Source organism: Primulina tabacum, chromosome 17 (genome assembly GCF_025594145.1).
Source record: "Primulina tabacum isolate GXHZ01 chromosome 17, ASM2559414v2, whole genome shotgun sequence".
Taxonomy (NCBI): domain Eukaryota; kingdom Viridiplantae; phylum Streptophyta; class Magnoliopsida; order Lamiales; family Gesneriaceae; genus Primulina; species Primulina tabacum.
Window position 1 is genome coordinate 31310063 of NC_134566.1, and position 15049 is coordinate 31325111.

General features: G+C 33.9%; 2 protein-coding genes across 4 annotated transcripts; one reads left to right on the forward strand and one right to left on the reverse strand.

Annotated features, from left to right (window-relative positions):
- Positions 1 to 638: 638 nt before the first annotated feature.
- On the reverse strand, positions 639 to 3915 carry LOC142531610 (UDP-rhamnose/UDP-galactose transporter 6-like). 3 transcript variants are annotated; one of them, XM_075637813.1, is made up of 7 exons: positions 3631 to 3906; positions 2661 to 2888; positions 2261 to 2445; positions 1974 to 2174; positions 1396 to 1557; positions 939 to 1292; positions 639 to 908 (listed from the first exon to the last, which is right to left on the reverse strand). In XM_075637813.1, exons 2-6 carry the CDS (start codon positions 2815 to 2817, stop codon positions 966 to 968), a joined length of 1032 nt encoding a protein of 343 aa, XP_075493928.1. In that variant the 5' UTR covers positions 2818 to 2888; positions 3631 to 3906; the 3' UTR covers positions 639 to 908; positions 939 to 965. The 3 variants fall into 3 exon arrangements, with proteins under 3 accessions (XP_075493928.1, XP_075493927.1, XP_075493925.1); XM_075637812.1 differs by having other exon boundaries at positions 639 to 1292; positions 3720 to 3915; XM_075637810.1 differs by having other exon boundaries at positions 639 to 1292; positions 3631 to 3905.
- A 4424-nt stretch (positions 3916 to 8339) lies between these two features.
- Positions 8340 to 13602, forward strand: LOC142530926 (uncharacterized). Its single transcript, XM_075636861.1, has 3 exons — positions 8340 to 8723; positions 10525 to 10605; positions 12922 to 13602. The coding sequence occupies exons 1-3, from the start codon at positions 8565 to 8567 to the stop codon at positions 13318 to 13320; spliced, it is 639 nt and encodes a 212-aa protein (XP_075492976.1). The 5' UTR covers positions 8340 to 8564; the 3' UTR covers positions 13321 to 13602.
- The last annotated feature ends 1447 nt before the right edge of the window (positions 13603 to 15049 follow it).

Here is a 15049-nt window from a genome sequence, read left to right on the forward strand (position 1 = left end):
CAAAAAAAAATAATAATAACTCAATATGAAGATATATCACTGAATACTTTTGAAATAAATAGTTGAAGTGACTTGCCGGATTGACTGTGAAGTTAAAATTTGTTTTCTGGATGGCTCGTCTAGATCTCTAGGACGGTAAGTTCATCCACCAGAAAATCATATTTATCATATCCTTCTAGGGAAGATCAAGGTATCATCATGATTAAAAGATTAAGAAGCTAAAATCTACAACTGCAACAACTTGGAAGCTCAATAGCAATTTTACGCCGAACTCGTGCTGTAACTAGATAATTATGAGTTGCAATTTATGGAACCTGTAGATGTGCAACAGGCATCGTGAAATTGTATTGCGTTCAGCATTAATAACCGACTCGGTCGTTGAACGAGCTAGGCTCATCATTCATCCATCTTCCATTGTTCACCTGAGGACCACAACTCTTTTGCAAACATTAACTAGAGTATTGGAGTCAGAAGCTAAGATGTCTGGGAGCCAAGGAAAAATAAATGCGTCCATATAAATTTAGGGGAAAAAGGGGACCCTAGCAGTCAGCCCATCACCCCTCTCCTTGTGCCCCTCATTACTCATTGGAAAAATATTACCAAAATAGAAATCCAGTCGATCAGTGAGGCACGGTGCAAATGTGTAGTCGATAAAGTAAATAATGTGAAAGCTAAAATTAACTAAAAAAAATCGCAAAGAGGGGGAGATCCAGGCCTGCTTTGATAAGAGCATAAGCACCGAAAGTTTTACCTGCCAAATGGCTGAAATGATCTATGCAACTATATCGATAGGCAAATTCTAGAGGTGATTGCAACTGTTGTATGGTCTTATGAAACACCAATATTGTGGTGCTGTAAGTAAAATGAAACACTTTTGTGCTAAGAGATTTCACCCAAACATTTTTGTACTAAGAGATTTCACCCAACAGCTTAAACACCACCTGGCATTATTTTTGGGATTGTCACTAGATCTTCTCATCAATCCCACTAGATTTTACGAGTCCGATTTCTTCTTCCAATGTATCAACAGGAGGAGATTGGTTCCATTCTTTGCCTCCAGGTTGAGAGGAAGTACGACCATACCAAATCATTCCCACGACAGCAACCATCATCCCCACAACCACATGTAGATTAAGTCCCTCTTTTCCAAAGAAAACGAATCCTAAGATCAGTACGAGAATGGTCTTCATATGGCCCAACACTTGAAATGTCACAGCTGTGAATCTTCCTATGCAGATGAATTGGCTCAGATTGGTTCCTATTGCTATGGCACAGGACAATGTTATAAACATCTGCAAACACATCAACCCAAAGGACTCGGTAAAAAAGCTACATACAAAATATAGGCATTATTGCCAGCATAATCATTGATCATATTCTCCTTGTAATAGTTACCGTTGATGTTAAGGTATAGTGATAGGCATCAATCCTAAGGTTTGTCAACCAGTAATCCATCAAGGGCCCTACTAAAAGCAATGATGCTGCTTGAGGTGGAGCAGTATGCCCTAATAAATCGAAAGAACCAATTTCATACTTCCGTTGTAGAAAATGGACATACTGCAGATGTATGAAAAAAGAGAGAACCGAATCAGCACCGCAGTCATTTGCAGAAAGACTAGAAGTCAATCCAACAGTAAAGCAACTAATATATCCTACAATGAGCTATCAAAGACGATTCAAAATTCATGTTTAAAAGCAGTGATTAACATAAACAAGCCCGTAATACACTAGTATTTAATGATTACTCCCAAACCATCCTTACAGTTTTGATATAAGCAGTAGGACTGAAACCAAGAAAGTCACTCCCGGACTGAAATATAAAAGTTAAAAATTTCTCCTTGGACTGACTATGTCTATGCCCGCCCTCCCGAACTCAAAACACAATTAATTCGCAGATCGCCCCAATAGCATTGAGCCACAAGGTTTCGTGATCAATATCATTTGATGGAGCCATAGATGGAGAGAAGACTTACATACTGCTGCAACGAAGTGCTCCAAACCGCAATAAATGCAGCAATAAACCCCTTGGCATTCACACTAACATCAGTAACAGTGCATATGGAAACACCTAATAGAACAACTAAAATGCTAAGCTTGGTGTCCCTTGAGTAGTGCACATTGTCCAATACAACTTCAAGAAAACATGACACAGGGATCATGCTGAGTTTTGCGATCTGGCACATAAAAAATTAGGGCAGAACATTTAGTAGTCAAGGACATTTGCATTGGCAGAAAACTCTGAATGAACTGCAGTACTAACCTGATAGAATCCGACTGAATTCCACATCAAACTCACATTCATTCCAACAATAGAGAAATTTGCACATACAACAAATTTCAGGAGATCAGACACCGGAAGAGCAGAACTCCCAATACAGCCAAGCCTCTTAAGTAAAAGAGTCATCAAGGTAGTCGCAGCAAAATGTAGGCCAGTTAAAGTTGTAGCTGATAAACAAAAAATTAATCATACTTAGAAACTATATCAATCATTACGCTTTAGTGGTGGGCTGCAAGTTTTATCCTTGCCTAACGTCATATTAAATATAACATGTAATGCGATATAAGTTCTGGATGGGTGGGTAAAGGATAGACTAATCAACAAAAGTAATAACATAACTGACGATTGGGGATCTATCCATGGATAGGCATTACTAACATACCAAAAGTAAAACCATATGTAGCCATCAAAGCTTTATTGACCATTATAATTCCAACAGAAGTAACTATGTTGAACATCCAAGCAGATGCATCAAGAGCCACTTTGCGGTCATCCTTGCTTCCGGAAGACATTTTCTTGAACTCCTTCAAAAGGTCCATATATTTCTAAATATGTCAGCTCCAGGGAAGGGAATACTTTTTGCTCATATCAAAACTTTACATGCCCGTCACTGCAAACAAGCCTCAAGGTGTTATCGGAATTTAAGAGACAAATAATAACAGAAGGTCAAGAATAAACCAAGAAAATGAGTAGATGTTAAATATAAAGTGAAATGAAATTGACCAGCAGATATGGAAAGTATAATGTGAAATACATCTTGATTTTTGAAGAAGGATATGAAGTTAAAAACATATCGAGACACGAGTACACTTCGTCAAGTTCAAACTTGATAATCTTGAGCAGTAACAATTCAATTGCCACACAGACACACCCTCTGGGTACAGAGATTTATAATCAAGAAAACCAATTCGGTTCAATCAATTCTTTTTCAAAACAAGATCTGTCGTGCGACCGGAACAATCCAATTGGTAAACTCAAAATTTCACCTTATTCAAGCACACTCACCAAAGATATTTCATCAAATACGACCAATTCAACTCTAGAAGTAACAACTATAACTGTTACTGCAAGAATCCAACAGGACTCTTCAAGTTAGTAAAAAACAGAAGTTGCTATCAAGAAATATCTTCACGAGCTCACTCCAATTACCGCCACTTGAACTGAACGGAATAATTTTCTCAAATAAACATACAAACCAAACAACCAACTCAAACATCGCCGCATTGAAAATCATCGAGTTTCAGAAACAAATATCCAAGAGCCAAATCAAACAGCAAATCAGCGAAATCACAATCGATTCTAAAATTCAGCAAAAAAAAAAAACAACACGGCAAATTCAGAACGGTTATCACTTGATCTGCAGCTTAGCCGCGAGTGTCGTACTCTCCGGAACTAAAAGTGCGAGAGGAGACTGAATTGAGAGGAAAGAGAGAGCGATTACTTTGTTGCAAGTGCAAGCCTCTGAATTTGACGGATTGATTATGTGTTGTTCGAGGACAAATCTGGAGGAATGTGACCTTTGAGTGTGGCACAAAACAAAACAAATGTTGACAAGTCTCAATGAAACGCGCTGCTTCCCAGTTTCGGTTTTCGAAAACGTGTCGCCGTTTGGAAGTCAGAGTACCTTGCTTTGATGCGACTTCCCATCTTTTATGTTAACTAGTACATCGACGTCGACGCACGCTGCGTGTATAATATTTTTTATAATTCATTTGATTTATATTTAAATAAGGATCAAAATATAATTATAAGAAATAGCGATTGACTAATTTTGATATATAGATTAAAAAATAAATTGAAAAATAAAAGAATAAAAAAACGAGGATCAAAATATAATTATAAGTAATAGCAAGGGACTACATTGTAATTTTGACATGTAAATTAAAAAATAAATCGAAAAATAAAAGAATAAAAAAAATAATCTCATTGAGAATTGAAAAACCCTAAGAAACAATTATTATATCCGCTGAACTAAATATAACTTACATTAAAATTTTAACATTTTATTAATATAAATAATTATTAAAACACAACATGACACCAAAGTTAGTTACTTTTAAGGGTCTCAAACTTAATAAAATAGTATAGAAAATAGTATAGATGAATTGTGGCTTGTGCATATTGTCATTTAAAAAAAAAAATCGATTTTAAAATATTTTTTGTTATTTTTTGAGTTATTGCGATAAATTTCAAATATATCATAACATTTAGTTCATACAAATTCAAAGATAATGTTTTGCTATTAGTGGTGTGAAATGAACTAAAACTAGGCATATGAAGATAGACTCAAAGGAGAATAGACACTCACTTTGCACTTTTAGGTGTCCATTGTTCCTGTCAAGAAAGATTCATTTTTCTGGCGAACCATTTCGATAGTACGGGTGTTGTCGTGCCACGAGTCAAGAACATGGGAAGTAATCAAAAAGAAAAGATTATGCAGTTGGACCAGTCATCAAGTCATTTGCAATGGTAGTATATCAAACTTATTTATTCAATATTTTGAAGCCGAAATTTATTTATTATTGTACAAAAAATAATAATACGAAAAAAGAAAAATCAGGTGTGCCAGGATGCAGAGACGTAGACCGGAGAACGAATTACGTGTTAGTTCTCATGTCTATTTGTGTGCTTGTAAATGGGACCATATATGAATGTTTTTGCACGAGCGGATAATCTTATATTAGGCAAAATTTGGAAAAATTGCGGAAAAAAAAAAAGCCATCATAAATATTCTCATATTTTAACAAGTTTCACAATTATTTTCAATCTAAAAATTAATAAACCCGTTTTTAAATTTTTCATACCAAAATCTGTTTACTAAAGTATATCAAAAGTTTAAATCTGGTAAAAAAAAGTGTTGGATAAATCTGGCACATATTATTTTGTTTAATATTTCGCTAGTCATTTACGAGTTTTATTTTCCTTAATATAATATAATATAATATAATATAATATGAGTCAGGCTTTTACAAGCCTGTTTCTTGTAACCCTTTTTGATATTGCTAATTTGCTTCTTCTTAACAACTACTCAAGGTATGGTATTGATTTTTACTATAAATTTTCAGTTGAATTTAAAGTCTTTATTATTTATGAGGGACATAAAAACACAAGGGGAAAGCAGAGTGTGTGATCGTGAAGTTCCGAGTTCCATTAATTCTCAACGGTGAAAAAATGCATTTCTGATTTTATATAATTTGTCTCTTCGTAATTTTGATTTTTTTTGTTAAATTTTAATCTTAGTCTATATATGTATATATTGACGTGATACTAATGTGGTGCCGATGAAGCAATAACATGGTATTGACAAGACGCTAACTTGTGTAACGTTATATCGACTCTCTCTATTAAAAAAATAGAATTGCGAAAAATTTAAAATATAAAATCGAAACGGAAATATGACAATATAAATAAGCTAAACTACAAATAAGTAAACATATATAAGCAAATTTACAAAATTTGCATATTATTATTATTATTATTAGTAGTATTGGTATCAAAGCCATGAAATTAATTTGATATATGATTTAGCAGTTTTATTCAATTAATATATTTGATATGAAGAAAACTGTTCAAAACAGTTTAAATGAAGAATACGATTTATCAGAGAATTTAGATCTATTAAATAAATGTATTATTCATAAAATAGAATTTAAAATGATTTATAAATTAGGAACCTTTGAAAAAATTGATTTTAAACAAGTAGTTAAAACTACAAAATCATCGTCTTCATTACGATGAAATGATTATTAGATTATTAAATAATAAATATATTTTATCTTATAGAAAAAATTATAAATTTATTCATATAGTATTAATTCAAATAGTTTTTAGACTTTTAACTTTAAAAGGTTTACTAGAAAGCATTATAGCAACTTTAAGAGATAATATGAATTTAAATTGGAAACAATATTTTATGAAAATAATTCAATCAAGTCTGGTTCATGGTCCAATATATTTTGATTTTTATCTCAATTTATCATTATTTTTGTCAAATATAAATATATTAGATTCTTTAACATTAAATGTTAAAACACATTGTTAAAATTATACTCCTTGAATAGAAGTAATATGTATATGTTATCGTATTTATTATAAATCATTATTTATACTAAATCCTATGAGTAAAAAAATAGATAAAAAAATTAAATGAAACGATTCTTATAAAAACTAATTTTAATAGATATAATATTACAACACGTAGATCTATAAAATGGGAAGAAATTGAATTTTCATAAAACTGGATAATTGAACAAGTTGTTCCTAGAAATCGTATCATAAATAAGTATTTACAACAAATTATACAAACTAAGGAAGGATCTGTTCAAATATAATTCAATAATGAACAAAGAAAATTATTATCATCTTCTATCTATGGTAGATCTAGATCTAGTCGAGTTTTTATTTCATCTTTAGATTATATGGTAGATATTCCACAAACTCCTAGAGCCTCTACTTCTCAAACAAGAGACGATATAGAGTTTTCTGTAAAAGATATATTAGAAGAGTTAATTATTAATCAAAATAATATTGTTCATCAATGTAATTTTCAAAAAATTAGAGAAACTGACACAATTTCAGAAATGAATTTTAATATTTAATGGATATAAAACAAAAAATTGATTTTAGTAAATGATCTTGTGTTATAGCAAAGATCAATGCAGAATTTTATCAACCCAAGTGAGAATCTTTTAGGGATTGGTATTTTCAAAGTTTCTCTGAAAAAGAATTTGAATATATTTTTATAAAATTCTATAAATATTGTAAAAACCAAAATAAATTAATACATTTTGTTCCTTTGTTTTTTAAAACATTTATTATAGATTATATCTCTATTCTTGAAAGAAATTATAAACTTTCTTCTGAACAGATTCAAAGATCCGTTTATCCTCCTCAGCAATCTTCTATTATAGAAAAGAATAATAAAGTCATAAATTTTACTGCATTTTCTAAATTATTTGATAATGATATGTTACAAATAATTGTTAAACATATTAATCAGATAATTGAAAAACAGTATTATACAAATTTATATCTCATAATAATAGGAGAATAAATTGTTTATCTTAAAGATCGAATTAAAAAAAATTACTTTAACTATCAATCAAATTAAACCAGATGTTAATGTACAAACTGCAAAAAATAATAATATTAGTTATATTGCATGTTCTTCTATCCAATCTCCTCGAGAAATAAAAGATTTGATACGAGAATACACAATATTTTATTTGTGAAATGGATGGATTTAATCTCTGAAAATAACTTAAATTTACATTCATTTATCTATCTCCTTTTACAGAGAAACTTGGGTCTTCGAACTCTCGACAATATTTCTATTGTCGAGGGGAGGACAAGCTATACTCGGATCCGACCAGGCCTAACTTTGGAGGCATCACACGTATTCCCATTTTACATGGATTTGAGTCAAATAAACTAAAACATACTGGCCCATTAAACTAGATCCAATATCTATGGATAAGATTTGCTATAATATTCTTATGATGAAATCGTTGCGAGAGTGAAACATAATCTGGCAAAACATAATTTGCTATGTTCGTGAATATATGCTCAACATGTGCTTTGAAAATGTATGAACAAGGAACTATGAAATTCAAATCTCAAATGGTTTGTTCTTTCTTTTCTATTTTCTAACTATTTGGTAGATCGATTTATCTCGTTATAAACGTTACTTTATTTTATTGATTTATAATGGTCTTGACTTCGAGTGAACTTCTAAGTAGAGAGGTCTTGAGTCATTTGTTCAGTTTTAAATTTAATTTTATCCAATAATGTTTTATATAAGAATCGTATATCTGAGTCGAGCCAAAGAAAACAAAAATTTGTATGAGGCGATCTTGCGGGTCGTATTTTATGAGATCGATCTTTTATTTTGATCATCCGTTAAAAATTATTACTTTTTATATTAAAAATATTACTTTTAATTGTGAGAATATTGATGTGAGATCGTCTCACAAAATAGTTAATCGACAAAAAAATTATAAATCGGTTCAACTAGTTTGTGACCTTGTTTTGCCATAGTTGAAAGGTGAAATCCGAAACTTGACTGTGTAGCCATGTTCCGTAGATGATCAAAACATGTTCCGACCCGTAATGCCACGTGGAAGTCTAAAAGCGCAACCCTAACAATCCACCTCTATTCCCATATCAGTTTTGTTCTCTCCCATTGGATAAATCCTCGTTTGCTTTTCCCCAGCTCTCAAGAATTAAATCAAGGGGGGGAAGAGAATAATTAGGGTTGCCCAGTTTTTTATTATTTATTAATTTCCAAATGGCAAAGAAGAGGAAATCCGATGCGACGAGGCTGGATGAAGTGGATCGGAGCATGTATTCCACCTTTTGTAGCTCCGCTAGCTTTCTTTCGCAGCTTTATACCCAGGCTATGCACCAACAGAGACTGTCGTTCCAGGCCGGTGAACGTCACGCGTTGGTATGTTGATGTTTGCCCCTTCTGTTCATTTTTTAAAGTTTGATAGCTATCGATTGTTGATCGGTTTCCGTTTATCTGGAGGGGATTTTCGTTGATTGAGTTTTTTTTATTTTTTTGATAATGGACTTGTAAATTGAGCATTATCTTTGTCTTTCTCGATTGGGTACGGGTAGAGATAAGTAAGCAACAGCTTGCGTATTAAATTGATTATTGATGTTTTGAATTTCCTAAATTTGTCTTCGTTTGCTCATGATGACGATGAATGCCTGTGGTTGTAAAGATTGTAAATTTTTAATGATCAAATGATAGGGTTAATCATGTAATACTTTAATGCACCTGATGTTCAAAAGATTGAACTTCAGACGACTATTTCAATGCATTCCTTCGATGAAACTTTGAAGTATTTCGTGTATGTTAGCATAATATGGGAAGAATGCCTTGAAGCTGACGAATCTGTTTGTTTAAAGATTTAGGGATTTTAAAACAAATAAATTGTAGCGCCTTTACCCGAGCCACTACTAAACATACTAATAAACATGCAACATTAAACTTAATAACAACAATTAAACAGTGGAAACCAAATACTTAATCATCTTACAACCCAAACGAAAACAGAACAAATAACGGCAGTCTTAAACATTAATACAACCATAACGAAAACATAATTCTGAACGAGAAAACGATAAACCACATAAAACCTCCACTAGATCACCACCGAAAATCCAACTGCTCTAGCCACTGCCTTGGCCGTCCGAACCGTCCAACCTAAGACCTGCCCCGTGGAATGGGGTGACCAAGATGAAAACAAGGACGTGAGCGACAATCGCCCAATACGATAATGTACGAGTATACAAACTGATATGATGCTTGCGAAATGCAATATGCTAGGATATTAAAGATCAAGTCAAGAATCTTATGCTCAGTCTAGAGGCGCCTGAGTATGTAGTCTCTGATCTGTTCTAGGCATGTTTTGACTCCCACACTCATCATCAAGACGTGGACCTACAATGTCCAGGTAATCAGAGTCCGCGGGTCCCGTCGGACACTATAGCTCTCGATGCCCCATCGTCCACAATACATAATAGGGCTGAGCGACCCCAACAAACGAGGTATATCTCAAAAGATATCAGGCTCAACATGATATGTCATGCATAATATGCTAAAGCAGTAAAACATGTATCATGCAACAGATAAATATGCAGCATATAAGTGTGTATACTACGCTTGGATATCTCAGTCAGTACATCACGTACCTCACTAAAACAATCTGACAGAAAGCTCTGAACTTAGACAATGCCAACATAATGAAATCACTATCAAACCAGATCCTGAATTATCAAACATGCTACAAAGTTCTCCTTAATGATCCTTAAATCACTATTTAAGGCTTCAGGATTATACCTGCGTCCGTCGTCAGCCCTAGAAACTGGCTAGAAAACCTAAGGTATAAGGCTAGAACTCTCTCTGAAGAATGCGGTGTAGGAAACAAAGAAATTCAGCTTCCATTTATATGTTGCATCCGACTAGTTCAGAAATCTGAATCAATCTTATCTGCCACGTGTCAGAATCTCAGTTGTCTAGTTGGATTTCTTGATATAATGTAATCTGAAGTAGATTGATTTATCCCTTTTAAATTCGGTAAATCCCAACTGCTTGATCCCGAACTATCAATTACTTAATAATAATTAATTAACAACTCTTTAATTATCTCTTAATAAATACTTCATTCAAAATAAAGATTCGGGTCATTACATAAATGATTGTTGGCTTGTTGCTACTCATCATATTCTTTTGACCGTAGGGAAAACTTTATGATTGGATTTTGAGACAGCAACAAGATGGGGTGAGGGTGATGACTGGTGACATACTTGCATATATGCAGGTATTTTTCTTTTCTCAATTTGTTTACTCCATTAATTTAGTTCTTTTTGCAGCTTTCTTGTACTTTGCATCTAATATGTTGGTTTTTGGTGGGGGTTATAAAAAGTTATTGTGTGTTTCTGTTTGTGTTAATCAAAACTGCAGGAGACATCAACTGCTCTATTTGTTCCCTTTTTGGTTCATTGATATGATACATAATGTGACTGGGAAACATTTTCCTAGACTGCCTGCAGTTTTAAGTTTATTTATTTATGCTCCAATTAGATGCCTGAGGACTTTGTTCTGCCTGAGGGCTATTCATATCATGCTATTTCCTTCATGAAACCATTTTTAACTGTGACCATCTTTGCACCAACTAAACCATTTTAATCGAAGAAACTTGGTTGTTCCTCAGGATTTAGGAGCACATCCTAAAGCAAAGTTTGAAGTCTGATTTCACTTTCACTGATGTCGATGTTAATATCTGTAATTTCAACTTTCATATTTGATTTGTCAAACCTAGAAAGACTAGCTGTTATTGTTTTAAGTTTTTGCCAACTGTTCAAAACTTCCCACGATTAAGTGTAGAAGTTGTAGAATATTTCAGCTATATATCGTTAGTTACTCTCACCGTCAACCTGTAACAAGTCGTACTACTGTGGGATGCAATATTGAATGAGTTCTCTATGCCTTTGGCTCTATATCAAGTTTTTTTCCATGTAAAACATATCCAAACTTGTGATGAGATAGTCCGCTTGATGGTCGATGATGATGTTCCAGCTGCTGTAGTTTCCCATACTTGTTAAATCTTGTGAAACCAAAATTCTTAATGATGAAAATTAGCATGACTCATCAACATCTATAACGTTTGACATGTAAAACATGTATGAGATATGAATGATATTCCACAAGAGAGTTCTGCATTGGTGCTTTTGTTTTTCTATGTTTACTCCGGTTTTCAGTCGTCTTGGTTCAATTTCTCTCGATGTTGTGAGGTCTGTGGCTTATTTGGGTTTGGATCTTTACAAGACCTACTCTGGGGCACTAGAGGTTTTTGAATATTTTTATAATCTTGTTAGGAAAAAAAGTTCCTGAGGGTTTGTGGGAATTGTTTTCGTGGGAATTAAGGAAGAGTTCTGATCGAACTGTAGTAATGCAGATCCTATGATTTTTTTAAGCTGTGATTTAACTAAGCAGATTACCTTTATGTATACTTGTTTGTTTCACTTGATACATTGATGAACTTTGTCTAACAATACCAGTAAACCCATGTGAGGAACCCAGGTTGTATACATTCTTGGCAGTATGTGACTTCTTCACTCGATATCTTTGAGTGTAGTGACTGTATATTCTTGTTCTTTTTCTTTCCTGCTCGAACCATTTTGTTCTTCTCCCATTTCTTGTACTCCTTACATTTTTTGTTCGAACACCAGCAGTTAGGGGTGATCGTGCGGTTTGGGCATTTTTTTGGCCGAATTGTCATGTGCGGTTCAATTAATAATTTTTTGTTAGTTGTTTTTTATGTAAAACTTGAGGGGGCGCGGTTTGAACGATTTCGGCCGTTTTTGGGCGTTTTGTGGTTTTTAACAAAAGGAAATAATGACTTGGTAGGAAATTAAAATACAAATACTAATATATTATATCAAAATATTTAATTAATAAATTTTTTTAATAAACAATAACAATGTTGGGTGCAATAATTGTCCTTACTTGGTACGACGATCGAACCGTGGTGCTTGAGCTGCTGTGCGGTTTAAAAGATTTGAGTTGCACCATTACTACTAGCTATAGCTTTTGGTACAGCGGCAAGCGCTCGGTCCTATAATTGGTATCAGAGCCAATGTCACGAGTTCGATTTCCATTGATTGCAAAGAGTGCAATTATTGGGTGAGAGATTCTTAGGTTCAATAATTGTCCTTGCTTGGTAGAGCAATCGAACCGTGGTGCTTGAGCTGTTGTGCGGTTTAAAAGATTTGAGTTGCACCATTACTACTAGCTATAGCTTTTGGTAAAACGACAAGCGCTCGGTCCTACAATTGGTATCAGAGCGAATCGACGAATCATGATCAGAGACATTACGAATGATATCAGCTTGACCGATTAGAATGTTACCCTGGCTTGAGAGAACAGTTTGTGTGAATACACTAGTTTCAACTTGTATCTTAGCCAACGATTCTGCCGTGCGAGTGACCTCTTTAGAGATGCGGTCATGGAAGAATTTTGTGGCACTAACTTTTCCAGCATATTCAAAAGACATCTGTTTAGTGTCTATTCATCTCGTGTCTTGGCACTTTCAACTCCCCTCGTCTTTTTCTTTATGAATTTCATAAATTTTCAGAACGAGTTGGATTATGGGACAGAGGAACCTCCGCCATCCCCGAGGCTGACATTGCAGAACCAACAACCATCCCAATCTGCTGCAATTCACGCAGCTCACCATGGATTTCCTGTATCTTCTAATGCATTTGCGGCTGCGACAGTTGGGCAAGGCATGCGTTTAGGGAACTCCGACCAAAGCAAGAACAGTATCTTCTCAAATGCACTATCTAGTCCTGCTCGGAGGAATCTGCAGCAATATCACTTTACACATGGTGGTCATAATGCGAATAATGCTGCTATACGGAATAATGAAATCGGCTGTAACCAATCCAGAGAGCCAAATCCCCATCCCCAGAGTTCCAACGACTCTTTAATGGACATGCATGCTGATAGCCCTGGCCATGATTCTTCTTACTGAAATGACGAAATACCATCTCCATTATCAGGTGAGAGAATCACTGGTCCAAATCTTTAAAAAGTAAAGATTGCCTTGCAGGTTTTGGCCCTGAATGAATTGTGGAATGTAATTGGTATTTGTGTTCCTTTTTCTTTTTAATATCAATATTAATGGTTTGTCATCCTATTAAGTTTATTGTTTCACATTAGTCAGTATTATTCTCCATGTAAGAAACTTCACTCTGTATCTTGCTTGATCGATATGTTATTCTTGATGTTTATGTATAATGGTGTGTTTCGTTTCGTTTCGTTTTTGTTTTTTCTTTTTCCCTATTAAACAGGTACATGCATGCACATGTGACTAAGCTGCAGCATCCACTTCAAGTTCCGTAGGACCGGTGGTCCTTGAGATATTAATTGCAAAAGACGATTTGGTAAATATTATGTGGTGGATATGCCACCGCCCGAAATTGTTCAAAATTATGTCAGATCCTGAGGCATCATCGATCTAAGGCCGTGCTTGTTACTTATGCTCCCATCTTATATTCCCTACATAAGACGAACTCGAGAAATTGCTAACATAAATAAAAATATGAGAGCAAATTAAAGAACATAATGATATATCTTTAGCAGCCAATTCATTCTACTTGAGCATTAACGATGGAAATAACAGACGAAAACATTACATTTGGTATCGGGCTTAAATACATCAATGATCATAGTACTTGTCCGTAAATTTATTCTTGATCCACTTGAAACTACTCTTCAACGATGATTTGAGTTTACCTTCTACACCATACATGTTGTATTCTGCCACTCTTCTCCTCCTCTTGACCTCAGGACTGTCCACCGGACCGTTGAAGCTATACGATTTAACATGATCTTCGTAGACGAATGAGGGCGAGTAGTAAGGAAACGATTTATTCTTTTCCATGCTCAAAAGCTAGCTCGCTCTACGAGAACAAGAAGCACAATTCAATGCATTTTATACAACGAAGATGCTATATGGACCATATGTATTTAACTACACATAAGGCAGAATTGCACGAGGCATGAGTGTGACTTTGATTAGAAGACTAAAGATTTTTTGTCAAGATACGGCTGCCCCGTAATGGGAATTAATGTAGATCGCAATTTGTATTAAATGTATGAAATTGCATGATATAATGGGGTGTGAGTGATGAAGAAAATGATGATTCAGATATCAAGCTACTCTGTCTTATATCGAGTTGAGCAACCTACAATGACATTTGGATAATTTGTTCGCTCGTAATGATAAACTACTTGAAACTTTGATATCAAATATGATATAATGTTCAGAAATATATAAATTTATATGAGTCTATACTATATTAAGAGTGTCATGCTTCGTATGTTTTAACACAAGACGATCATTAGATTCTCTGATGAACTCCACAATATCGTAACAGATGCTACAAACTATATCTTGTAGAACTTGAAAATATTTATTGTTCCTAATTATAATTACAATTAGCATTAGTATTATCATAGTCTACATAATCTATACTATAGATGAAAAAAATTGTCAAATAAAGGTAAAATAGTCCACCATCAAGAACACCGATATATTCGTCTGAAATTTCCCTTATACCAATTTTTTTCTCAAAATTGTCATTGTAATTTATTTTCACTATTACTCATCTCAAATTGCAATATAACACTTCACTAAATACTACAATTAAGATATAAATTTTATAATATAAATCAAATTAATTAGAAAAAACCTCTAC

Excerpts from the sequence above, each read along its gene's own strand:
- LOC142531610 (XM_075637812.1), bottom strand. The coding sequence starts at position 2,817 with ATGGACCTTTTGAAGGAGTTCAAGAAAATGTCTTCCGGAAGCAAGGAT. Across the intron at positions 2,446-2,660 it reads TACATATGGTTTTACTTTTG|CTACAACTTTAACTGGCCTA; the intron begins GTATGTTAGTAA and ends TTTGTTTATCAG. Across the intron at positions 2,175-2,260 it reads ATTCAGTCGGATTCTATCAG|ATCGCAAAACTCAGCATGAT; the intron begins GTTAGTACTGCA and ends TTTATGTGCCAG.
- LOC142530926 (XM_075636861.1), top strand. The coding sequence starts at position 8,565 with ATGGCAAAGAAGAGGAAATCCGATGCGACGAGGCTGGATGAAGTGGAT. Across the intron at positions 8,724-10,524 it reads CCGGTGAACGTCACGCGTTG|GGAAAACTTTATGATTGGAT; the intron begins GTATGTTGATGT and ends TTTTGACCGTAG. Across the intron at positions 10,606-12,921 it reads ACATACTTGCATATATGCAG|AACGAGTTGGATTATGGGAC; the intron begins GTATTTTTCTTT and ends ATAAATTTTCAG.